At 47.1% G+C, this 24,719-nt stretch overlaps 1 protein-coding gene across 2 annotated transcripts in view; it reads right to left on the reverse strand.

The window, feature by feature from the left end:
* The window catches only part of ME3 (malic enzyme 3), a 156,931-nt gene that overhangs the window by 37,819 nt on the left and 94,393 nt on the right, over nucleotides 1-24,719 (reverse strand). For both annotated transcript variants that reach the window (XM_064169615.1, XM_064169608.1), the window contains exons 4-5: nucleotides 8,688-8,763; nucleotides 3,226-3,387 (exon numbers count right to left, since the gene is read on the reverse strand). In XM_064169615.1, coding sequence (XP_064025685.1) covers nucleotides 3,226-3,387; nucleotides 8,688-8,763 — 238 coding nt within the window. The remainder of the gene's footprint in view (nucleotides 1-3,225; nucleotides 3,388-8,687; nucleotides 8,764-24,719) is intronic.

Genomic DNA, 24,719 nt, shown 5'->3' on the forward strand with positions numbered 1-24,719 from the left:
GGCTGAGAAGAACAGGATGAGTGCCTAAAAGAGATGTCTTATTTCTGCACTGAGAAACAAATTTACTCAGGAGGCAAAATGCTACTAGGACACGCAGCCAGTTCTGGAGCCTCCATTACAAGAGGGATGTGACCGTGCTGGAGTGTGTCCAGAGAAGGGCCACAAGGATGCTCAGAGGGCTGCAGCAGCTCTGCTGTGAGGACAGACTGAAAGAGTTGGGGCTGTTCAGTTTGGAGAAGAGGAGGGTCTGAGCTGACCTTCTTGTGGCCTTCCAGTATCTGAAGGGGGCCTACAAAAAAGCTGGGGAGGGACTTTTTAGGCTCTCAGGCAGTGACAGGACAAGGGGGAATGGAGCAAAGCTGGAGGTGGGGAGATCCAAATTGGGTGTGAGGAGGAAGTTGCTCAGCATGAGAGTGATGAGAGCCTGGAATGGGTTGCCCAGGGAGGTGCTTGAGGCCCCATGCCTGGAGGTGTTTAAGGCCAGGCTGGATGAGGCTGTTGGCAGCCTGCTCTAGGGTAGGGTGTCCCTGGCCACGGCAGGGAGGTTGGAACTAGATGATCCTTGTGGTCCCCTCCAACCCTGACTGAGTCTATGATTCTACACTTAGGTGCCCTGGCATGAGTTAGTGCCATGGTCTAGTTGACTGGCTAGGGCTGGGTGCTAGGTTGGACTGGCTGATCTTGGAGGTCTATTCTGACCTGGTTGATTCTATGACTTAGAAGAAGTTTAGCTTGGTGACTACTTTTCAGCTCTGTTTTATCCAAGTAACTGCACTTGCTGAAGTTAATGGTTTGTTTTCAGAGACAGTGCCTGCTTCTACTAGTGGTAGTGCTCCATGTTCAGTGTTATCTCCAAGGGTTGGTGTGCAGAGCAAGGTCACTGCTAAACCTTGTGTACTGTGTTGGGGGTGCAGAAGTTAAATGCTGCACCTTCAGGGAGGAGTGGACAGGACAAGTGACCCTAAATTGACCATTCTATGAGCGCCATATTCAGTATAAGCTGACAAATCACAAGGGTCAAGTCTCTTCCTCAACGGCTGGTATGCAAGGAGGGCTCTGTCTGTTCTGCCTTTGATCCTAACCTATGAGTTCCTGAATCCAGTTCCTATCTGCATTTGAGTCTGTGACTTCCCCAGTGCCTGTCACAGCAGCAGTGAGGATGGTGACTTATTGCCATCAAGAGGCTTGGGCTTGACACTGCTTTGGTAAATATTTGTATACATTTCATTTGACTGTTATTATTTTCATTAGTTTTACCTTCCAATTCATAAATTAATAATTTAGTGGTCAGCCCAGCCCTAAGCCTTGACATTAGGGTTCAGCTAAATGGGATTTCTGCAGCTAAGAAAGCCACTCAAACCAATTATCTATGTTGTTCATATTGCTGGAAAACAGCAACTGTTATATCTTAATCCCAGATGTGAAATTGCCTCCACAGAGAAGTTCCTGGACACATAAGCTAGTTACACTTGGGCAGAAGAAAAGGGGCCAAGTGACTCTGTGAGTTCCTTTTCCTGACACATCTGACCCTTGGAAATGCCTAAAGAGCATTGGTGCTACTTTGGATTTTAATGTCCCCTCGATGCTGGGATAGAAACAGTCATGGCATGGTCAGAAGCTTCTTGTGGGAAGAGCAGCACTTACTTTCAGGTCCCTCTGGAGGGGAGCTTCAGCTGGGGGGCTCAGAGTGTGCAAACACTCAGTGGTGTGCAGACCAGCATGGAGGATTAGGAAGAGATCAAGGAGAAGGAAGAGTTGAAAGAGTCAAAGTACAATGCTCTATTGATTGGAAATTTCAAGAAGCGAGAGGCTGAGACTTATGTCTACAACTACCTGAGGGGTGGTTGTGGCCAGGGGGAGGTTGCTCTCTTCTCTCAGGTGGCCAGCACCAGAACGAGAGGACACAGCCTCAGGCTGCGCCAGGGGAGATTTAGGCTGGAGGTGAGGAGAAAGTTCTTCCCTGAGAGAGTCATTGGACACTGGAATGGGCTGCCCGGGGAGGTGGTGGAGTCGTCGTCCCTGGGGCTGTTCAAGGCAGGATTGGATGTGGCACTTGGTGCCATGGTCTGGCCTTGAGCTCTGTGGTAAAGGGTTGGACTTGATGATCTGTGAGGTCTCTTCCAACCTTGGTGATACTGTGATACTGTGATGTTCTGCTTTAGCCTTAGAGGGTCCAAACCCAACTGTTGCCATTTTCAGGAAGGAGCACAGATCAAGCTGAGCACACCCTACATTCTGTCAGTCCATGAGAGGCCTCTGTACTGAAGGGATAAAATAATCCTGTGACCAGAGACACAAGAGGTAGTTTGGAATCTCATCCCAGATGTCATCTGTGGCCACTTATTTTGCTTTCATTCTTTCCTAGTGTTCCAAGTGTGAAACCCTTGGGGCTGGAGTGAAAATGGCACATAAAAATCTGGCTTTCCAGTGAGCACAGGGATGCCTGAAAATGTCAGTACCATTTTGTCTTCAGACACAGATTCTAACTTCTTATCCCCCAGGTCTGCTATTTCTCTCAACAAACACGTGCTTGGTTTTCTTGGGGTCAAGTGAGGCACAAGTCTGTTTCACAGAGAGGGACAAGCCCAGGCCATCACAAATAACTATAGGATATTCATTTCATAAAGGACTTCCTCACAGATGTCCATTCTGGCATTGCTAAAATGTTGTGCTTTGGCCTTTCTGAGCCAGAGTCACAAGGCAAAAACCTGCAAACAGATGGAGCCCTCTTCTCTGGTTATCATGTGCAGTCAAGTCTGCAGCCTGACCAAAGACTGGAATTAATCATTCCCAAACCACCCACCAGGGATTCTCCGTTCTCTGGAATAGAGTCACCTCTCTGCAGACACAGCTCTCTGCCTGCTTTCTCCTAATTACCAGTGAAGAATAAATCTGGGATTTCCTGCACAAACTCTTTCAGCTCACCTTGCAAGGCCAAAGGGTGGAGCTGAACCTTCAGTTCCAACTGGCAACACTTTTGAAGACTTCTCACCAGGGGACCATGCAGCTATTTAGTGTTTATTCCAGTTCCCTCATAAGAGCAAACGTTTCTTGAGCATCAAATAGGAATGAAACCTGCCCACATCCCTGCAGTGCTGGTCTAGCCATTGTCTCATCTCAGGCGTCTCTGGCTTTGCATCCACTTTTAGGGAGCTGGCTCAGATAAGCCTTAATCTCACTCCCTTCTGCCCTCTGATAGATTTATGGGAAAACATTAAGTCTTACCTCATTGTCTGTGCCAACATCCAGCAGGACAGGGAGACACTGTTGTGGGTGAACTCCACCACAAGCTGTGTACAAGGCAAGCTTCCCCACTGGGATGCCCATGCCGTAACTTCCTAGATCTCCCAAGCCGAGAATCCTCTCTCCATCTGTCACCACGATGGCCTAGGAGGATCAAAAGAGACTGTTGTATGATGCTGCCCAATGCCCTAGAACCAAAACCAGCTCCACTGCCTTCACACCAAAGTCACTTTGCAGTTGCACTGTGCGGTGGATATTTGTTCCTTCTCCATGGCACCATGGCAATCAGCTGCTAGCAACATTGCTGTGATGGAGAAGCATTTAGCTGTCTAGGAATAGAATAGACCTCCTGCAGCACTTTCCTATTTCAGGAAGAATCATACTGATCTGTTTCAGTTTATTTTCTTATTCAACAGAAAACTATTTAGAGATCCCAAGGCTATTTTCTCCCTCAGCCTAAACCACTGCTTGTAAGGGCACAGCAGAATTCCATTACATTGCATTGCTCAGGAATAAGCCTGAGGGGGAACTGGAGGAACAGAGGACAGGTGCATCTATTTTGTCTTTTACACCAGCTTGGCCTTCTAGCAAAAAAAAACTCTTCAGTGGTTTGAGGCATGACACATTCCAGGATTGGAAGGCACATAATAACAGTGACAAGCAACCTGTAAGAGGGATGATTTCTGAATGCTTCTCCTAAAGGTGCTTTTTTTAAATGATGTTGCACAGTCTGAGCAGCAGGAGAGGAAGACAGCTGGGGTTTCTAGTACTGGCAGAGAGTAGCTGAGCATGAGCCCAGGTGGCCAAGAGAATCAATGGCATCCTGGCCTGTATCAGGAACAATGTGGCCAGCAGGACAAGGGAGGTTATTCTGCCCTTGTACTCAGCACTGGTCAGGCCACACCTTGAGTACTGTGTCCAGTTCTGGGCTCCTCAATTCAAGAAAGATGTTGAGATACTGGAATGTGTCCAGAGAAGGGTGACAAAGCTGGTGAGAGGCCTGGAGCACAAACCCTGTGAGGAGAGGCTGAGGGAGCTGGGGGTGTTTAGCCTGGAGAAGAGGAGGCTCAGGGGTGACCTCATTGCTGTCTACCACTACCTGAAGGGAGGCTGTAGCCAGGTGGGGTTGGTCTCTTCTCCCAGGCAACCAGCAACAGAACAAGGCGACACAGTCTCAAGTTGTGCTGGGGGAAGTCTAGGCTGGATGTTAGGAGGAAGTTGTTGGCAGAGAGAGTGATTGGCATTGGAATGGGCTGCCCAGGGAGGTGGTGGAGTCACTGTCCCTGGAAGTGTTGAAGAAAAGCCTGGCTGAGGCACTTAGTGCCATGGTCTAGTTGACTGGACAGGGCTGGTTAATAGGTTGGACTGGATGATCTTGGAGGTCTCTTCCAACCTGGTTGATTCTATGAGTCTCTAATAAGAAACTCAGCCATGGCTGTGATACACTTATCTACCTCTGTCATTGAACATTTTCCTGTTTGTTTTTCCTTCTGAGTCAATGTGCACAGTGTCAGTGATGGGAAAGTCTCTTTTTGGGTGGCCTCCATCTGTTTCTGGGTGTGAGCTCACTTTTTTACCACACCCAGAGGATGCAATTGGGACTGGAAGGCAGTACTGGGAATAGGGAAAGCAGCAAGCACATACACTGCTGCAGGTTCATCCTGGGGAAAAAAAAGGAAGTTAAAATCCCAACTATGCTGAGAATCTTTTAATTTAATGAAGAAGTTTTAAACAAGAATTTTTCTGAAGCACAGATCCCCTTTCATCCAAATAACTTCCCAGGCAAGCCTAAACATTCCTCAATACTCAGAGAGAAAATTTCTTCAGCTTAGACCACAGAATCATAGAATCAACCAGATTGAAAGAGACCTCCAAGATCATCCAGTCCAACCTAGCATCCAGCTCTATCCAGTCAACTAGGCCATGGCACCAAGTGCCTCATCCAGTCTTCTATTGAACACCTCCAGGGATGGTGAGTCCACCACCTCCCTGGGCAGCCCATTCCAATGGCAATGTGCTGAACTCTACAGGTACCAAAGCTACCCAAGGTAACACTGAAAAATGCAGGAGAACAGAAAATGCAGCCCAAAAGACATCCATTACTGTCTGTACCAGAAAGCAGAACCTGGACTCACATTTATTTGTAGCTCTTTGGATGTAAAAAACAATGGGGAAGAAAACAGCACAAAGTTTCAGTGGGTACCTGATATATAAGTACATGAAAATGATGTTTTAATTTCTCATCATGTTTGTGTGATTAGAACTCAACAAACAGTGCACTAATCTCTGGCTGAGGACAGACCCCTCAAACCAAACCACTGCTTTAACAACTAGGACCCTGTTTTCCACTTCCAGCTGTGACTTTCTTGATGACTTCAGTCAAGTCTGTGGCTAAAGAATAGGAGTACAGCTCAAGCTGATCTTCTAACTGGTTTCTCAGACATCTCTGATAGCTGATGGTGAGAGACACAAACATCCAAAGTGCAACTCTTCCCTCCAGCAGCTGTTTTGGGAAGGGATGAAAGGGATACTTCTATTGGAAGACCTCCCTCTTCATTGATCGCTATGGAAGAGAGAGTGATTGGCATTGGAATGGGCTGCCCAGGGAGGTGGTGGAGACACTGTCCCTGGAGGTGTTCAAGAAAAGACTGGCTGAGGCACTTAGTGCCATGGTCTAGATGACTGGCTAGGGCTGGGTGCTAGGTTGGCCTGGATGATCTTGGAGGTCTCTTCCAACCTGTCTGACTCTCTGATTCTGTGAAGTACTGGCAAACTGAGATTAGGCAGCAAGTCTTTGGGCAGCTGAGACTGAGATGATCCTGGACACAGGCTGTATGTAACTAGTCCAGTTTTGCAGCTCCTAAGGAGGAGACACTTGGTCCAGCAGACTGATCTAGAGCACTACACTGATCTCCAAGCTGCTGAGGCAACACAGAGAGGCAAACATCTGCCGCTGGCACTCCTACTTCTCTGCACTGACTGCATGAGGTCAGCCTTTCTAGGATGAACTGAAACTGTGGCCTGAGTGCACCAACAGGAAATGCTACATGGAAGGGTGAGTCTGAACAGCTCTGTATAGCAGTAATCCTGCTACAAGATAGGATAGGGACTCAAGATGCTGAGGGCACTTCTCAGGGTGAATATCCGATGGACAGGAATGTAAGAAGGCCAGCCCAGGAGCTTGCAGGGCAGCAGACTTGTCTAGGAATGGGAGATAAGCTTTATAACTTCTACAGAAAGATGGTTTGAAACCCATTGTCCAGAATGACACCTTATCATGACACCACTCTGTATGATTACTTGCATTCCTCCTGCTCTAACTGGGCCTTCACACAGAAAGGAGCATAAGGCTAAGGAACCAGAGACAAAAATAGCAAGGGGAGGCACTGATAAGAGCTGTCAACATCTATTCAGTGTTTCTTCATGGCAAGATTCATTAGCAACCCTGAAGGAGTGGCACAGTGACACTCCCATGTAAGTGTATTCAGAAGTGGCTTCTTCTCACTCATTCCTCTTCCAGCACTCTAATTCGTTCAGAGCAGTCCAGCTTCAACAGGAGGGGTAGAGGTGGGGCAGAGGTGGGGCACACTGGAGCTTGGCTGCAGTGCTGCTAAGCAGCCCCTCCAGACAGAGAATCCAGGTCTACAATACTTATCTCCCAATTTCCACAGTAAATGGTGTTGCCACAAAGCATTAGAAGCCACAAAGCATAAGGTGGAGCTGCATCTCCAGATACTGTTTTCACTGTCTTTAATGGGACTTACTCTCGTCGGTGTTCAGTGTGATCCAAGCCATTTCAAAGCAACAGATCCCTGCAGGGACTTAGGTGCACTCCAGGTGCCTCCTCACTTATCTCAAAATCTCAAGTGTTCCAGTGCCTACCAGTCCAGGCATGGAGAAGTCTGTGTAGAAACACACAGGGAACCCTGTGGTCCAAAACACTGATACTGATGAAATTAGATGCCTTTGTAGTCTGGCAGACATGGAAAGCAGATAGTCTGAATCTCTTCCACAGACCACTGCCCTCCTTATAGTCCCTTTTGGATGCCAGACTGGGCTGTTTCAACAACAGTCTCTAATCTTTCTGTGCCAGTTTCCCCATCTGCAAAAACAACTTGATTGGCCATAATGAGTTCTGCTCACAGTCCTAAGTCAGAAACAAATGGAAATACTGAGTTCTTTGGACAGAACAAGGACAAAACATCTAGTTTGCATCTGTTCTTCATGGTTCCAGAGACAAGGTCACAGCAATATGATTACTTTTTCTGGACACATGTTAAATTCCCTGATTTTTCCCCTTAGAAATGGAAAATGCTTGCAACACTTTCTCAGTTGCCAAACCTTTGTTCCTGGAAGAAACAGCTAACTGATAGGGGACCAAGCTCTGTCAGTAGACAGGAAAATTGCAGGCATATGCACTTTCAGACTGATGGAAGGAGGTGACTGCTAAGACCTGTCTTAAGTGTTGACTTTATTTCATGCCAGGGACTTGCCCAGCCCCGAGCTTTAGTGAAAAACACTTCAGAAGATCACTTTTTGGGTGGAGCACCAGTAATATTTTCAGCTGCTGGATATCAAACACTATTTGCTGAGTTGCCAGTGTTCTGGATGCTGCATGACTCACTGGATTTGGGAAGAAGTCCCACAAGCAAGTCAGTTACAGAGATATCTTAACGATCTCTGGTACATCTCTCTTCTAAGGAGAGCCTGAGGGAGCTGGGGCTCTTTAGCTTGGAGAGCAGGAGACTGAGAGGTGACCTCATCAGTGCTTACAAATATGTAAAGGATGAGTGCCTGGAGGATGCAGCCAGGCTCTGCTTAGTGGTGCCTAATGACAGGACAAGGGGCAATGGGGTGAAGTTGAGGCATAGGAAGTTCCATGTAAACAGGAGGAGGAATTTTTCCCTGTAAGGATGACAGAACACTGGAACAGGCTGCCCAGGGGGGCTGGGGAGTCTCCCTCTCTGGAGATATTCAAAACCTGCCTGGACGCATTCCTGTGTGATCTGCTCTAGGTGATGCTGCTCTGGCAGGGAGCTTGGACTGGCTGAGCTTTTGAGGTCACTTCCAGCCCCTGATGTTCTGTGATTCTGTGACCTAAGAAGCTTCAAGTCAGCCATAGAATTCTCCAACACACAGACCTTTCTTTTTCCTAAGGCCTCTACTCTGTACATATTTATTACCATTCACTCTCTTTTTATTGCCCAAGGTCCTGTTGCCTTTGAAAAAGACATTCTTGACCCCATACAGAGATGACAGAGTCTCTGAAGTCCAATCATTAGCCAGGAAACTCTCTGAGGCTGGCAGTGTTTCTTTCTTATCCTTTTAAATGGACCAAGCAGTAAATAATGGGCCAAGTAAATAACACCAAGCAGTTCCATTTGTATCCCAATTTCCATCCAGCTCTCTGCAATTTCCCAGTCCACAGGTGACATGCCACATACCTTAATATTTTCTTCAGGCCAAGAGTTTAGCATTGTTGCAATATGGCCTTTGTCATGGATGGTGATAAACAACCCCCTAAGAACAGGGAAAAAAAGAAGAGGAAAAAGAAGCCTTGTCATAAAATCAGTAACTCCAAGATAAAGTAAAACAGGTGAAACTTGAATATGTGGGGCAATGAGCCACTGAGGACGAAGCCAGGCTGTTCACTGTCATGGAAATGAGACCCCAGGGGACTGCTCATAAGTTTAGTTCTCATTTCAAAACCCCACAGCCCAAGACCTTTAATAGAACTTCAGGCAACAGCAACTAATGTTGGACATTTCACCCTTGTAAAACATCTTTGCCTCAGGGAGGACACTCTGCTTTAGTGCAGAAAGGCCTCCTAGTTAAAATAACTCTGGTAAATGCAGGGGTGAAGGTGGGATGGTTTTGCTTTAAACCTTGCTACACCTTCTTTCCTGGGGAGCTCATGGGGGCAGTTCACTGAAAGCAGGACTCTTCTTACCCAGGTACCAATGCCACAGCTGCATATGGCCATTGCAGACAGACATTGCAGATCCCATCTCTAGTCAACAGAGCTCCAGCTGGACACAATTAGATCAGTATTTGCCATGGCATTTGCTTTGACCAAGTCAAAACATTGGAATGGGCTGCCCAGGGAGGTGGTGGAGTTGTCATCCCTGGAGGTGTTCAAGAAAAGACTGGATGGGGCACTTAGTGCCATGGTTTAGTTGACTGGATAGGGCTGGGTGCTAGGTTGGACTGGATGATCTTGGAGGTCTCTTCCAACCTGGTTGATTCTATGATTCTATGAAACCTGACCTTACAATACTGTTTTGCTGAGCTACTTTTCTGAGCCATTTTTGACACCTGCATTCACCAAATGAAGAACACCAAAAAGCATGAGAAGTGAAAGAGAAAATGAAATGTTTGGATGAAAACTCAGGTATGCTATTGCATGGACAATTGATTGTACTAAGGCTCATTACAGTGAGGCTGGGGAGGGGCTATTTATAAGGTCTGGTAATGACAGGACAAGGGGTGATAGGTTTAAACTTGAAGAGGGGAGATTCAAACTAGATGTTAGGAAGAGGCAGAGGCCAAAGGGATGAGATTTAACAAGGCCAAGTGCAGGTTTCTGCACTTTGGCCACAACAACCCTAAGCAGCACTACAGGCTGGGGATAGAGTGGCTGGAGAGCAGCCAGAAACAAAGGGACCTGGGGGTACTGGTAGAGAGTAGCTGAACATGAGCCAGCAGTGTGCCCAGGTGGCCAGGAGAGCCAATGGCATCCTGGCCTGGATAAGGAACAGTGTCACACCTTGAGTGCTGTGTCCAGTTCTGGGCTCCTCAACTCAAGAGAGAAGCTGAGATACTGGAATGTGTCCAGAGAAGGGCAACAAAGCTGGTGAGGGGCCTGGAGCACAGCCCTGTGAGGAGAGGCTGAGGGAGCTGGGGGTGTGCAGCCTGGAGGAGGCTCAGGGGTGACCTCTTCACTGTCTACAACTACCTGAAGGGAAGCTGTAGCCAGGTGGGGGTTGGTCTCTTCTGCCAGGCAGCCAGCAACAGGACAAGGGGACACAGTTTCAAGTTGTGCCAGGGGAGGTCTAGGCTGGATGTTAGGAGGAAGTTGTTGGCAGAAAGAGTGATTGGCATTGGAATGGGCTGCCCAGGGAGGTGGTGGAGTCACTGTGCCTGGAGGTGTTGAAGCAAAGCCTGGCTGAGGCACTTAGTGCCATGGTCTAGTTGACTGGCTAGGGCTGGGTGCTAGGTTGGACTGGATGGTCTTGGAGGTCTCTTCCAACCTGGTGGATTCTATGATTCTCACATGACTCTTCCAGGGAGGCAGCTCGTTCCCACACTTAACTGTGGGAGTCCTAATGAAAAAGCCCTTCACTTTGAAAAGAAGAAAGACAAAAGTGCTGCCTTCAGCACTGATCGAGTTGCAACCACTCAGTAAGATCAGAAATGCAAAACAGGGAAAAAGTAATGGTTCATTTATTTAGCAAACTCCTTAAAACTGTGCCCAGTAACCAACAGACTAATCAGACACACATGGCCTGTCTCAGAGGCAGCTCTCACAGATATTAAACTTCATAAACTTCATTTAGGCTCTGAGGGAGTGACAGGACTGGGGGGAATGGAGTGAAGCTGGAGGTGGGGAGATTCAGACTGGATCTGAGGAAGAAGTTGCTCAGCATGAAAGTGGTGAGAGGCTGGAATGGGTTGCCCAGGGAGGTGGTGGAGGCTCTATCCCTGGAGGTGTTTAAGGCCAGGCTGGATGAGGCTGTGGGCAGCCTGACCTAGGGTAGGGTGTCCCTGGGCATGGCAGGGGGTTGGCACTAGATGATCCTTGTGGTCCCTTCCCACCCTGACTGATTCTATGATCCCATGAACAGGGCACCATACAGCTGCCATCTGTGCTTAGAAAATACTCATTAACCATAAATTAAGAGCACAGATTAGTAACATCATTGCAGATATGTCAAGGTATCACATGCTTAAAAAAGCTCTTGTTTTAATACAACATTTTCCATACATAATGATGACAACTATGGCTTAAGTGTGTAGCTGCATGTCTCATACAATCACATCTCTTCAGTGCTGAAAGGAGTCCACCAGCTATCTAACCTTTGAAAGGCATCCAGGGCTCACAGGAGAAGCTGAAGCTCAGCTAACTACTATAGCCCTGTGGCTTCATGAGTTGCCAGGTTTTTTGCACACAGTGGAGAGGGCAGATTCTCACTGCCTCTGAAGAGCTTCTGTCTCTGGCTGTTGTCTTGGGAGGGCAGTGGGTTGGTTTCCAATTCCTGCTCAGATTGCTCAGATCTAGCAGTAGAAAGAGCTCACCCTGGGTCTTCCAAAGTCTGATGCCTGCTCTCACTGTGTAACTTGGTGTGGTGGTTTGGGTGTTACCTGCACCCCCACACTTTAGAAGAATCACCCAGACTAGACTCAGTGGCTCTGGAAATGGAATGAAGCTTTGTATTTACAGCTTAGTACAACCCACAAGCAGATATTTACAGCATATACAGTTATATGCAGAAATATGCAAGTTGAAAGGCAATACAGAAACACAACAGCCCTCCCAGACACCTGAGTCCCCAGGAGGGGCTCCCAACCATCCTTCCACCTTCTCCCACCCCTCTCGACCTTACCCCAGACGTTGCCTTGTGCCTAAGGAAGAATGGAGGGTCGGCCAGGGGGGTTAGGAAGCAGGTGGATTAATCAGGTTAGGTTAGAGAGAGAGAAATGCAGCTCAAACCCCAGACAGAGAATGATTCCCTTATCTATGTTTGGATTCTTGCTCTTATACCCCTCAGCAAGCCTATGAGTGCAGTAGACATCACCATTGTTTCCCTTTCACAGCCTGTAATCTAGTTCTTCTCACCAAAACATTCTAGCTAGCTTCAAACTAGCACACTCGGGAGACAGGCTCTCATGGCCATCATCACTGCAGCATGTTTGGGCTGAAGAAGGACTGGCTTGGCTTAGCCAGGTAGGTGATGCAGAATCAAGCATGGAGAGGCAACTCTCTGAGAATTAGCATTCCCTTCTTTAGAATCATAGAATCAGCCAGGTTGGAAGAGACCTCCAAGACCATCCAGTCCAACCTAGCACCCAGCCCTAACCAATCAACTAGACCATGGCACTAAGTGCCTCAGCCAGGCTTTTCTTGAAGACCCCCAGGGACGGTGCCTCCACCACCTCCCTGGGCAGCCCATTCCAATGCCAATCACTCTCTCTGTGAAGAACTTCTTCCTAATATCCAGCCTATACCTACCCTGGCACAACTTGAGACTGTGTCCCCTTGTTCTGTTGCTGGTTGCCTGGGAGAAGAGGCCACCCCCCACCTGGCTACAATGCCCCTTCAGGTAGTTGTAGACAGTAATAAGATCACCCCTGAGCCTCCTCTTCTCCAGGCTAAACAGGCCCAGCTCCCTCAACCTCTCCTCATAGGATTTGTGCTTTAATACTGCTTTTGTTTGTGGTCAGTCAGACCCTGCCACTGAGTGGGCTGGCTTTTATGGATCCTTTTCTGCAGACCAAGTGGCTATGACACGCTTTCAGTCTCCCAACCAGATCCCTAGTCCTAGCTGCTTATCTCCAATGTCACACCCATGGAGTAATTTGGATGAACAACTGCTCCTTACTTTACTCCAGGCAAAATCTATGGCAAGTGACTTCTCTTGCTGAAAAAAGCACATCTGGAAGAGGACACATATCTGAGCAAGCCTCGAACTGAAGAGCCAAGTGCCTGGTTTCAATAAAACACACATTTCCAATGCCAGCTGGGCAACATTCCTGAACATGCTTAAGACTCCATTAGGTATTCAAGCATTCAGAAAGGGATGCTGGTAGTGGTGAGCTAGAAGCCTGTTTTTAGGCCAAGTATGAAATAACTCTGACAGGCAGCTCAGCAAATTCACTGTGTTTTTAAGAACAGGCCAAGGGAAACAGACATCAGACTTCAGATTCAGAGCAAGTTCAGATTCAGACATAAACCTGTGATTTTTTTATGGTCACCAGGAGAGTCATGCTCTACCCACTGATGACAAAAGTTACCCACAGAGATAAGGAGGCTAGCTTGCTGAAGTAAGAGGTGCACAGCTAACAGAGAGTTAATCTTCCTTAAAACCCCTTCTGTAAGGCAGGCAGAAGGAAGGAACCAGGTCCTCAAACTGAACTCAGCAAACAGTTTGCTGCTGACTGAACAGAGAAGGGCAGCAGCCAGGTTTCTCTCCAAGGTACACAGCTTATAGGAGAGTTAACAGGAGCAAAAGCTTAGTTTGTGCCTTTGAGGACAGCAAGGCAGAGCTGTGAATACTGAAAAGAACAGACTGGTCTGTGTGGATCAGTAGTAAATAAGAAACATCCATGCATCAATAAAACCAATTAACTTGATTTTCCTGGGGAAAAGATGCAGCCTAAGCATTCTGAAGAGGGAATGCAAAGGAATGCAGTGCAACAGATGCTGCCTTTATCATCATGCCCTCTCCATCTCTCTTGGGCTTATATTTGATTAATTGCTTCAGAGACACAACAAGACAGTGAGGTGAAACATAGAATCATAGAATCAAGCAGGTTGGAAGAGACCTCCAAGATCATTCAGTCCAACCTAGCACCCAGCCCTAGCCAGTCAACCAGACCATGGCACTAAGTGCCTCAGCCAGGCTTTGCTTCAACACCTCCAGGGACGGTGACTCCAGCACCAACCTGGGCAGCCCATTCCAATGGCAGTTCTACTTTAATCCCTCTTGGGACTCAATAAAAAATGATTTAGTTAAAATAAACCAGTAAAAAAATAAGTAACTTTTATCAAGTCAATAACATGGGCACTGTGTGGAGCAAGCACACATCCTGGTTTACTGGGCCAGAATCATAGAATCAACCAGGTTGGAAGAGACCTTCAAGATGATCCAGTCCAACCTAGCACCCAGCCCTATCCTGTGCTGAGGATCCTGCCATTCTCCATCTCACTGTGTATCTTTATCCCCTGCTGAGAAGAAGCTATGTACACAGCTGGAAGCCAAACACACACGCGTGGGAGTGAAAACATAAGAAATAGAGCTTGGTAAGAATTAACTGCTTCAGCAATGGCAAGAGAGAATCTATACAGTGTAGTTCTGGCTAAACAGTAACCTCCAGAGCTGTTACCTTTGTGGGAGTAATTTCAGAGTGGGAAATGTTTCAACCTGTGTTCCTTAGGGTTGCAGAGCTCCAGGCTCCTATTCAGTCCATTAACATCATAGGTTTCACTGTAGAATCATAGAATCAACCAGGTTGGAAGAGACCTCCAAGATCATCCAGTCCAACCTAGCACCTAGCCCTAGCCAGTCAACTAGACCATGGCACTAAGTGCCTCAGCCAGGCTTTTCTTGAAGACCCCCAGGGACAGTGCCTCCACCACCTCCCTGGGCAGCCCATTCCAATGCCAATCACTCTCTCTGTGAAGAACTTCTTCCTAACATCCAGCCTATACCTACCCTGGCACAACTTGAGACTGTGTCCCCTTGTTCTATTGCTGGTTGCCTGGGAGAAGAGGTAGCTGTCTTTAGTTAAGGTGGAAGTCAGACTAGATTTTACTGTGCCACTGAGTACACCTGTAAGGCTTCAGGGAACTTCAGACAGTGTTACAACTCCTTAATTTGTCACTGACAGTATTTCTAGCTGGATTTCTAGCTGCCCAGGGAGGTTGTGGAGTCTCTCTCTCTGGAGATATTCAGTAACCATCTGGATGCATTCCAGAGTGATCTGCTCTAGGTGATCCAAGTCCCTCTCCTCAGGGCTGCTCTCCAGCCACTCACTGCCCAGCCTGGATTTGTGCTTGAGATTGCCTCTTCTTTCCTAGTAGCTTCAAATCTCTCCTCACTTCCCTTCTACCCAAAAGTTCCCCTCCCTCTCCCTAGCAGCTTTACCTTGGCACTTACCAGTGCTTCTTTGGCTGTGTTTGCAACCCTTCTGGTGCTATCTTGCCCCACTTTTCTGGCCTACTGCTGCCTCTGACATGCAATCAAACTGAAATACAATGCCATGCAATGCAATCAATGTCTTTTCTTTATCAAGCTCCACACATAACTTCTTTGGCCAGTGTTGTGCCTCTCCTGCAGTCTTATCTGGTGCTGTGGTTTTGGGTAGCACTGATCCAATTTCATTTACCTGTTTCATCTATACTATTAAAAGGTCCTTTAAACTTAATACACGTGAATACCAGCCAGCAATTATACCCACCCACTTCAGCACTTTGGTTAAAAGCCACAGTGCAGCAGAGCAGAGGATGGCAACAGATTGCTGACTCATGTTTTAAAGTGAAGCAAAAGGATCCTACTTTTTGCTTCATGGGAATTTCCCTTACTAGCTGACAGGACCACATCTGTATGTCCCTGTAGAGGAATAGAATCATAGAATCATAGAATCAACCAGGTTGGAAGAGACCTCCAAGATCAGCCAGTCCAACCTAGCACCCAGCCCTATCCAGTCAACTAGACCATGGCACTAAGTGCCTCATCCAGTCTTTTCTTGAAGACCCCCAGGGACGGTGCCTCCACCTTGATAGCAGCTAAGCTGACAAGGGTTGAAAAGCACAACCCCCTGGCTCCTTCTCCTCCCTCACTGCTCCAGAAGCACTAGTCTCTGAAAAAAACAGATACTTACTCAACAAGGGAGAAATGCATTTGCACAGCATTATCAAATATTTAGAATGATAGAATCAGTCAGGATTGGAAGGGACCACAAGGATCATCTAGTTCCAACCCCCCTGCCATGGCCAGGGACACTCTACCCTAGAGCAGGCTGGCCACAGCCTCATCCAGCCTGGCCTTAAACACCTCCAGGGATGGGGCCTCAAACACCTCCCTGGGCAACCCATTCCAGGCTCTCACCACTGTTATGCTGAACAACTTCCTCCTCACATCCAGGCTGATTCTCCCCACCTCCAGCTTTGCTCCATTCCCCCTAGTCCTGTCACTCCCTGATATCCTGAAAAGTCTCTCCCCAGCTTTTTTGTAGGCCCCTTTCAGATGCTGGAAGGCCACAAGAAGGCCACCTGGGAGCCTCCTTTTCTCCAGACTGAACAGCCCCAACTCTTTCAGCCTGTCCTCATATTGCAGGCACTGCAATCCCATACTCCGTGTTTGATATATAGCATAAGGAACACAATAAACTCAACTGCAAGTTCCACATGCCTTCTGCACAGCCTGTTCACCAGCCCTGTATATGGGATCTCAGAAAAGAAACATCAGAGGTGTCAGTCTTTGCTCTGTATAATTAATTGCTCCTGAGATGAGGGATTCAGATAGTAGCTAAGGTTCCTGATCCTTCAGATGCTTCCACACTGCTGGTCAGCCAGATGCTTGCAAGGACTGTATGTGCTGCTGTGCCAGTGGGCAATGAATGGCAAGACTAAATCACTGACATGCCAACAAACCTCAAGCTTTTGATGTGGTGTTTTGTTTTGTTTTGTTTTCCATTGACAAAGGTCCAGTCTGGGTGCTCTGAGGGGAACTTGCTCCACAAGCAAGGCGAGGACAAAGACTACTGGACTGGATAGCATTAAGAAAATGAACACACTCACAATACTTCTATCAGACAGGTAGGCATTATGATGCAGTGTTTGTAGCCAGACAGGAAAGGCTCATTCTCAGAACAAAACCACTCAGAAAAAAGGTTAAGCATTTCCATGAGCCAGCAGTGTGCCCAGGTGGCCAGGAGAGCCAATGGCATCCTGGTCTGGATCAGGAACAGTGTGGCCAGTAAGACAAGGGAGGTTATTCTGCCCCTGTACTCAGCACTGGTCAGGCCACACCTTGAGTGCTGTGTCCAGTTCTGGGCTCCTCAATTCAAGAGAGATGTTGAGGTGCTGGAATGTGCCCAGAGAAGGGCAATGAAGCTGGTGGAAGGCCTGGAACACAGCCCTGTGAGGAGAGGCTGAGGAAGCTGGGGGTGTGCAGCCTGAAGAAGAGGAGGCTCAGGGGTGACCTCATTGCTCTCTACAACTACCTGAAGGGGCATTGTAGCCAGGTGGGGTTGGTCTCTTCTGCCAGGCAACCAGCAACAGGACAAGGGGACACAGTCTCAAGTTGTGCCAGGGGAGGTCTAGGCTGGATGTTAGGAGGAAGTTGTTGGCAGAGAGAGTGATTGGCATTGGAATGGGCTGCCCAGGGAGGTGGTGGAGTCACCATCCCTGGAGGTGTTGAAGAAAAGCTTGGCTGAGGCACTTAGTGCCATGGTCTAGTTGACTGGCTAGGGCTGGGTGCTAGGTTGGACTGGATGATCTTGGAGGTCTCTTCCCACTTGGTTGATTCTATGATTCTGTGATTCCACTCAGAACCTGAAGGTGATGAATTTCTGCCCATATAAGAGCCCTTGAGTCTTTTGGCTTAGTTGAGCCTGAAGTTCCCTCTGAACAGGTAGGAAATCCACAGGCAACCATTGCTTAAGAAAAAGAGCAACAAACCAAAGAAATGAGTCAGCTCTCTGCCAAAATCCAAGTCTGTGCAAATCTGCTGTTGAACAGCAAAGAAGAAGCTGTAGGGCAGCAGTCAGAAACCACCACTGAGGAAGGAGGTGGCAGAGGAAAAGGCTCTGACAGAAGGGGATCACAGCCATTTCCTTACAGAAAGGCATGACACCCTTGGAATGCCTTGAGAAAGCCTTCAGATGGCAAAACTAATCTTCACAGTCAGTAAAGACAGAGACCAGTTGATGTGCCACTGTGAAAGGATGCTGGCAACTGCTGCAAGCCACTCTGTGCTCTTTGGAGTTTGGCTGAATTACGCCTTGAGCCCAGAGCATTGACAGGCATTTTGGCTGTCCACAGCTGCAATGGGAACACAGGCAAAGCAGGGATCAGCTGATGGCCTTGGCTTTTGCTGCATGCTAACAACAGCAAATTGCCACAATTGTGCCAGAAGAACAGGCTGGAGGATCTGCTGTTGATTAAAGGGCAGTCTGTGCTAGGGATGCAGTTAAACGTGCTTACAGTAAACCCCTGCAGTTGGTTTTATTTATTTACACTTTGAAGACTCACACACAAAATTGACAGGTTGAGCAATATGAGCCTCTAGAGACATCTCCACCAGCTGCGCCCCTGTTGTTGAACTTTTTTGGTTCAGGTCTCTGCCAGAACAGGATAAGAAGCTTCAGAATAACAAAATAAACTTTGAAATTGCTTGGCTCTTTTTGGGAGCTTGAGATTATAAATGCCTGTGGGCCACAGGCTTTGGAGAGAAAGTATGTGCTAGCATGCACTGATTTGTCTAAATACAGTACCATTAATCATCAACTTGGACAAAACCTCTGGAGTGATCCATCCCATCTTTTTGCAGACTTGTTTGTAATAGCAGCCAAGAACTTTTTATTGGTTTAGATAACTTTATTTGTAACTTGTATGATGCTGAACAGTGTCCTGAGGTACTGATGAAAACATAAGAGGAACCAAGCACAAGCAACTATTAATGAAAGCTACAGAGATCTATACAGCAGTATCACAGCATCACAGAATTGTTTTGGTTGGAAAAGTCTCTGTAGGGGGACCTGGATAGACTGGATCAGTGGCACAAGGTGTGCTAGTTTGAAGCTAGCTAGAATGTTTTGGTGAGAAGAACTAGATTACAGGCTGGGGAAAGAAAACAAGGGTGATGGCTACTTTGCTCACAGGCTTGCTGAGATGTATAGGAACAAGAAATAAAAACATAGATAACCACTCTCACTTGGGCTGCTGCTGGCTGAGCTGCATCTTACTCTCTCACCTCACCCTCCATTTTGGACTAATCCACTTTGCTTCCTAACCCCCTGGCTGAACCTCTGTTCTTCCTTGGGACTGGGGTAAGGTTGAGAGGGGTAGGGGAATGGTGAAGGGGTGGTTGGGAGCCCCTCCTGGGGACTCAGGTTTCTGGGAGGGCTGTTGTGTTTCTGTATTACCCTTTACCTTGTGTATTTCTGTCTATAACTGTGTATACTGTAAATATCTGCTTGTATATTGTGCCAGTTGTAAATATAAGCTTCATTCATATTTACAGAGCTGGCTGAGTCTAGTCTGGGTGATTTCTAAAGTGTGGGGGGGCAGGGAACACCCAAACCATCACACAAGGCCAATGGGATGAAGCTCAAAAAGGCCAAGTTCCAGGTCCTGCACTTGGATCACAACAACCCCATGAATTCTCCAGGCCTGGGGTAGAGTGGCTGGTAACTGCTCAGGGGAAAAAGGACCTGGGGGTGTGGGTAAACAGCCACCTTGAAGATGAGTCAGTGTGTGCCCAGGTTACCAAGAAGGCAAACAGCATCCTGGCCTGTGTCAGCAATAGTGTGTCCAGCAGGATGCCAAGAGACTTATTTTCAAATGATTTGCAAGGTAAGTGACTGCATTAATATCAGACATGCAATTAAAGCTGTAATCATGTATTTTAGGCAGGAAAATAATTGTGGGACCCAGAGGGTTCAGGCTCCAAAGTATGATAATGAAAGTTTCACTATCCATACCCACCCACCAAACCCACACAAGGAAATCTCCATGATCCTGAGGACAGCAAGCAGCTAAGCTCTAGGAGAAACTGACAAAGACCAGAACAGAGACATCTGAATGAGCACATAGGAATGATTGCTCCCAAATTCTTCACCATCAGAGTGGTGAGAGCCTGACCAGGGAGGTGGTTGAAGGCTCCATCCTGTCTTGGTTCTAATTTAAATTCTCAGAGACTCAAATATATTTGATAGAACCAGTAACACATTTTTAGAGTGCACTTTCCTCTTCCCCCTTCTTTCCCAAAAGAAAGGAATTAGATGTAGGGAGAGAAAAGGTAAGCACACCCAAATAAATCATCTCACTCTGATTTGGAAGTTAAAAGAAGAACAGTTTAGCAATAAATTAAAAAGGTATCTGAGGTAGGGAAGTTAACAAAGGTATAGGGAAGGGAAAACAACTACAAAATGTGTAAATGCAACCAGATTTTGATGGTGATGGCCTTTGTCTGCCTCGTGGGTGATGGCCACGTTGTAAAAACCAGGAACAGGATGGTGATGCTGGTAAGCAGGGAGGCAGGGAGTGCAGAGAGAGAGGGAACAGGAAGCCCTCCCTGCTTTTATGGATCTTTAGACAGGCAGGGGGAGCTAACCATCACCTGGTAGTGATCAGACCCACCCCCGGGGAGGGGTCAAGACCACCTAAGGGCAGGTTCAAGGTCACTCCCCCTGCAGGGTTAACCCTGTACACATCCCTGGAGGTGTTTAAGGCCAGGCTGGATGAGGCTGTGGGCAGCCTGATCTAGGGAAGGGTGTCCCTGCCCATGGCAGAGGGGTTGGAACTAGATGATCCTTGTGGTCCCTTCCAACCCTGTCTGATTCTATGTCCCCATCACTCTGGGGAGGGGAACACAAACCTTCCTCTAACAACTATTCTGATAGTTGGCCAAAAAGATAGCTTCCACTTAGACATAACATGTGCTGCTTCATGCCTAGTTCCTACTGAGCTCTCACCAATCCATACCCAGTAAAACATCAGAACTCTTCTGAGCTGCAGGACTGAGCAAAACACAGAGAAAATGAGGAAAAAAACCTGAATGTAGAGAAAACAACATGAAAAAAGGGAATGGTTATGGAGCAGGATCCAAAATGTACAGATAGAAAACCAAAGGGGACAGCAAGCAGAGCACTTATGGCTGTGCCTGCTGCTCCCTAAAGAAGAGGTGGAGTAAGGGAAGAAGCACAAACTCCTGTGGGTGCCTACAGTGGAGCACAGATGGACATGGGTAATGGGTGAGGAGGACGTGAAAGGGAACAGACAGCATCACAAATGTGAAGTGCTAGGGAACAGTGGGCACAAATTGAGAGGAACCCTGGATTCATGGGTTCTGCTAGCCAGGAAACAGTCTAAATAATAAGTAGTCTTTTCTTCCTCAGCAGGGGGAAGTTAATGGAGAAAGATCAACTCATTAACTACTGGGTTTGGTCATTATGCAGCACAGCGACAATGGAGTGTTTGTGTCATATCCCTAACAAATATCTGCTATCCACAGTACAAGATTAAGGGAGGAGGCAAACAGATCCATGTTGCTCTTGGCTTTTCCTGAGCTACCTGAACCTTCCAGATTCTCAGGACTGGATTTTATGCTTGAACCAGAGAAGAGCTGTGCCATAGCATAATTCAGTGCTTAAACCTCACTTGCATCTCAAAACATCAGAAACCAATTTACTCCAGTGTCCTTTTCAGCTGTGGTGTTTCAATAGTGGTGTTTAAGTGAACCTCTGAGAAGGTCTGTGTAAGAATTGAGCTCCTGGTGCCAAAGGATGGGTGAGATCCAAGCAAGTCTGACTCTTGCTTAACCTCAGTACCCAGAGTCCCCTTCTTGCTGGTGTGCAGAAGGGAGAGGGAGCAAGCCAGGCTGTTCATAGCTACTCTGCCACTCCTGTCTTAATTTGCAGATGCACATGGGTAAAGATCAGGCTTTGATGTAAGACACAAGATCCCACCTCTCAAGGGACTTCACCAACCAGCAAGAGTGTACAGTTCCCAAATTCAGTCTGCTTTGCTGCATTTAAGCTCACCATGCTCAAGGGACTTGAAGCCCTTCATTCAAAAGCAACTTTCCTACAGTGTAGAAAAGTCTGGTTCAGCCCTGAATTTCTCTTCCTTTTTGGAGGCTCCATCCCAAACTGGCCTCTATGTGGGACCCTGGTGGTATCTCAGTAACTGAAAGACTACAGGGTTGCACAGAGAAATGTGTTAAGATAGGCAATCAGTGCTCAGTGATGTTGACCAAGGAGCCCTTATCTGTTTTCACTGCTAAGCATGTAATGTATTGTGTTTTACTTGAGAGTACAGAGGTTGAGGTGGGATCAAAAATCCCTGGGAAGTTAAATTAAGTCCTACCCTAATGATATCTCCTTCCTGTCCTGTGCAAATTCTTGCAAGACCCACACCTTCACTTTGAAAGTGCACTGCAGGGAACTCCAGAAAGGAATACAGAGCTAGGACAAAGTTTGACAAAGAAAAGAAGGATTACCTTGAGAATATCAGAGTCGTTGCTGTCTACAGCCAGCTGAAGGGAGGCTGGAGCCAGGTGGGTGTTGGTCTCTTCTGCCAGACAACCAGCAACAGAACAAGGGGACACAGTCTCAGGTTGTGCCAGAGGAGGTCTAGGCTGGATGTTAGGAGGAAGTTGTTGGCAGAGAGAGTGATTGGCATTGGAATGGGCTGCCCAGGGAGGTGGTGGAGTCACTGTCCCTGGAGGTGTTCAAGAAAAGCCTGGATTTTAGTGCCATAATGTAGTTGATTGGACAGGGCTGGGTGCTAGGTTGGACTGGATGATCTTGGAAGTCTCTTCCAAGAAGGTTGATTCTATGATTAGCTTTCAATTAAGTAAAATCTAACCTGGTATACTCAGAATGAATCCACCTCATAAGAAAATGTTCCTTTTGCCAGAAATTACATCAAATACCACCAGCTTCTACAGCAGGTCCCCCATAATCATGTATTGAAGATGTGTGTGGTTTGCATTACCAAAAATGTTTGAATGATGCATCCACACAGAAGGTTCTCCAGAAACAAACCCCAAAACACAGCAAAACCCAGGGAAGCTGAAAATTACAGCATCAAAGCTCAGAAGCCCTCACTCTATGAAGAGTCCCTGGGGAAGAATCTTTCTGGCAAATGCAAACCAGTTCTTCATGCAGCCTGCTGAGTTTTTTTCTGCTTCAGAAGTAGGTGCCCATGGCAGGGGTGTTAGAACAGATGATCCCTAAGGTCCCTTCCAGCCCTGATGATTCTGTGCCCTGTTATTAGAGGATAGGAATGCTGCCTTGCTAGCTCTGACAAGGCTTTTCCACAGCAATATGGGACTGCAGATCACAGTTACCTTGCAGTGCCATATCAATGATATAATAAAAATCATAGAATCATAGAATCAGCCAGGTTGGAAGAGACCTCCAAGATCACCCAGAACTGTATCATTTATGAATATAACAGAATTGATATATTTATAGATATTAGAAGAAACTTTTTCACTGAAAGGGTTATCAAACACTAGGATAGGCTCCCAAGAGAGGTGGCTGAATCATTGTCCCTGGAGGTCTTTAGAAGATGCAGAAATGTGATGGTAAGGGACATAGCTTATCACCAGACTTGCTAGAGCTAGGAAATGGTTTGGCTTGATGATCTTAAAGGTCCTTTCCAACTGGAATGATTCTGTGATCCTGTAAATATTCCATAAACTAAACAGTTAAGAATCACAGAACCAACCAGGTTGGAAGAGACCTCCAAGATCATCCAGTCCAACCTAGCACCCAGCCCTAGCCAGTCAACTACACCATGGTGCTAAATGCCCCATCCAGGCTTTTCTTCAACACCCCCAGGGATGGTGACTCCACCACCTCCCTGGGCAGCCCATTCCAATGCCAATCACTCCCTCTGTGAAGAACTTCCTCCTAACATCCAGCCTAGACCTCCTCTGGCACAACTTGAGACTGTGTCCCCTTGTTCTGTTGCTGGTTGCCTGGCAGAAGAGACTGACCCCCACAGAGCTAGAAGAAAAGAGGATTGCTACTCATGCAAGGTGTCCCCTAGGTCATGAAGCATAGTCCATGGGAAGCTGTCCTATGGTCCAGTGGATACTGCTGTCTGATGTTTTCATGATAGCTGGTGCTATTTCCCCTCCAATTTACATCCTGGTATTCAAAACTAAATAATTCTCTTCCCTCCTCCCTGTCTTTGGCATTTTTTTTTTGTTTAAGGTGGGGTTGATTCTTGTGGCAGCAGCACAGATTTATGCCAGATTAAAGGCAAACACTTCCTCTTGAATTTCCTTCACCAGGTCAATGTCTTTCTTTTGGCCAACTCCACCTCTTCCTATGAGCTTCTCCTGGTAAATCTGGGAATTTCAGCAGACTTCAACTTAAATCACCTCTGACAGCAAAGGAAAGCCTGACCTTCATAAATTAATAGGAGACACTGCTGTTAACGTCCATGGAGGTTGCTCTTGGCTGCTAAAGCCACATATATTTTGTGCAGGAAAGGTAAGGGAGAGGAAGAGCAAACACTGGAGATAGAGAAGGAGCAGCACTGATTGTTTTTCTAGTGAAGAAAAAGGATGTAAGTTGCTTTTCACTCCCACTGCATAACTGTGGTACACACCAACAGTGTCCATCCTATTATCCCAGTCTCCATGGTACCTAAAATCATGGCTGATATCTCAGCTCTTCTCCCTGTACACCCAGAAGTCAATCTGTGCCCTTCATCCCATTTTGAGAACCACTTAACTGAAGGGGGAACTGAGAAGGGACAAGGATGGGGGTACTGCATGCTGAAAAGGTTTGTCTGGAAAAAGTGGAGTCACCTCTGCAGGAGCAGTGGGAACCTGTGAACGACTTTGTCACCTCTTGGCAGAGGTTTCCAGCAGGCTGAGATGTTTTCAGCAGCCCTGGTGCTCTCTCTGTGCTTACTGGCTCATCTTTACCTACTTCAGTCATGGCCTTCCCCACATTCTGTAACCTGATCCCATACCAAGGACTGTCTCCCACCTATATATCCTGCCAACCTC

The sequence above is a fragment of the Pogoniulus pusillus genome, chromosome 3, assembly GCF_015220805.1.
Source record: "Pogoniulus pusillus isolate bPogPus1 chromosome 3, bPogPus1.pri, whole genome shotgun sequence".
Taxonomy (NCBI): Eukaryota; Metazoa; Chordata; class Aves; order Piciformes; family Lybiidae; genus Pogoniulus; species Pogoniulus pusillus.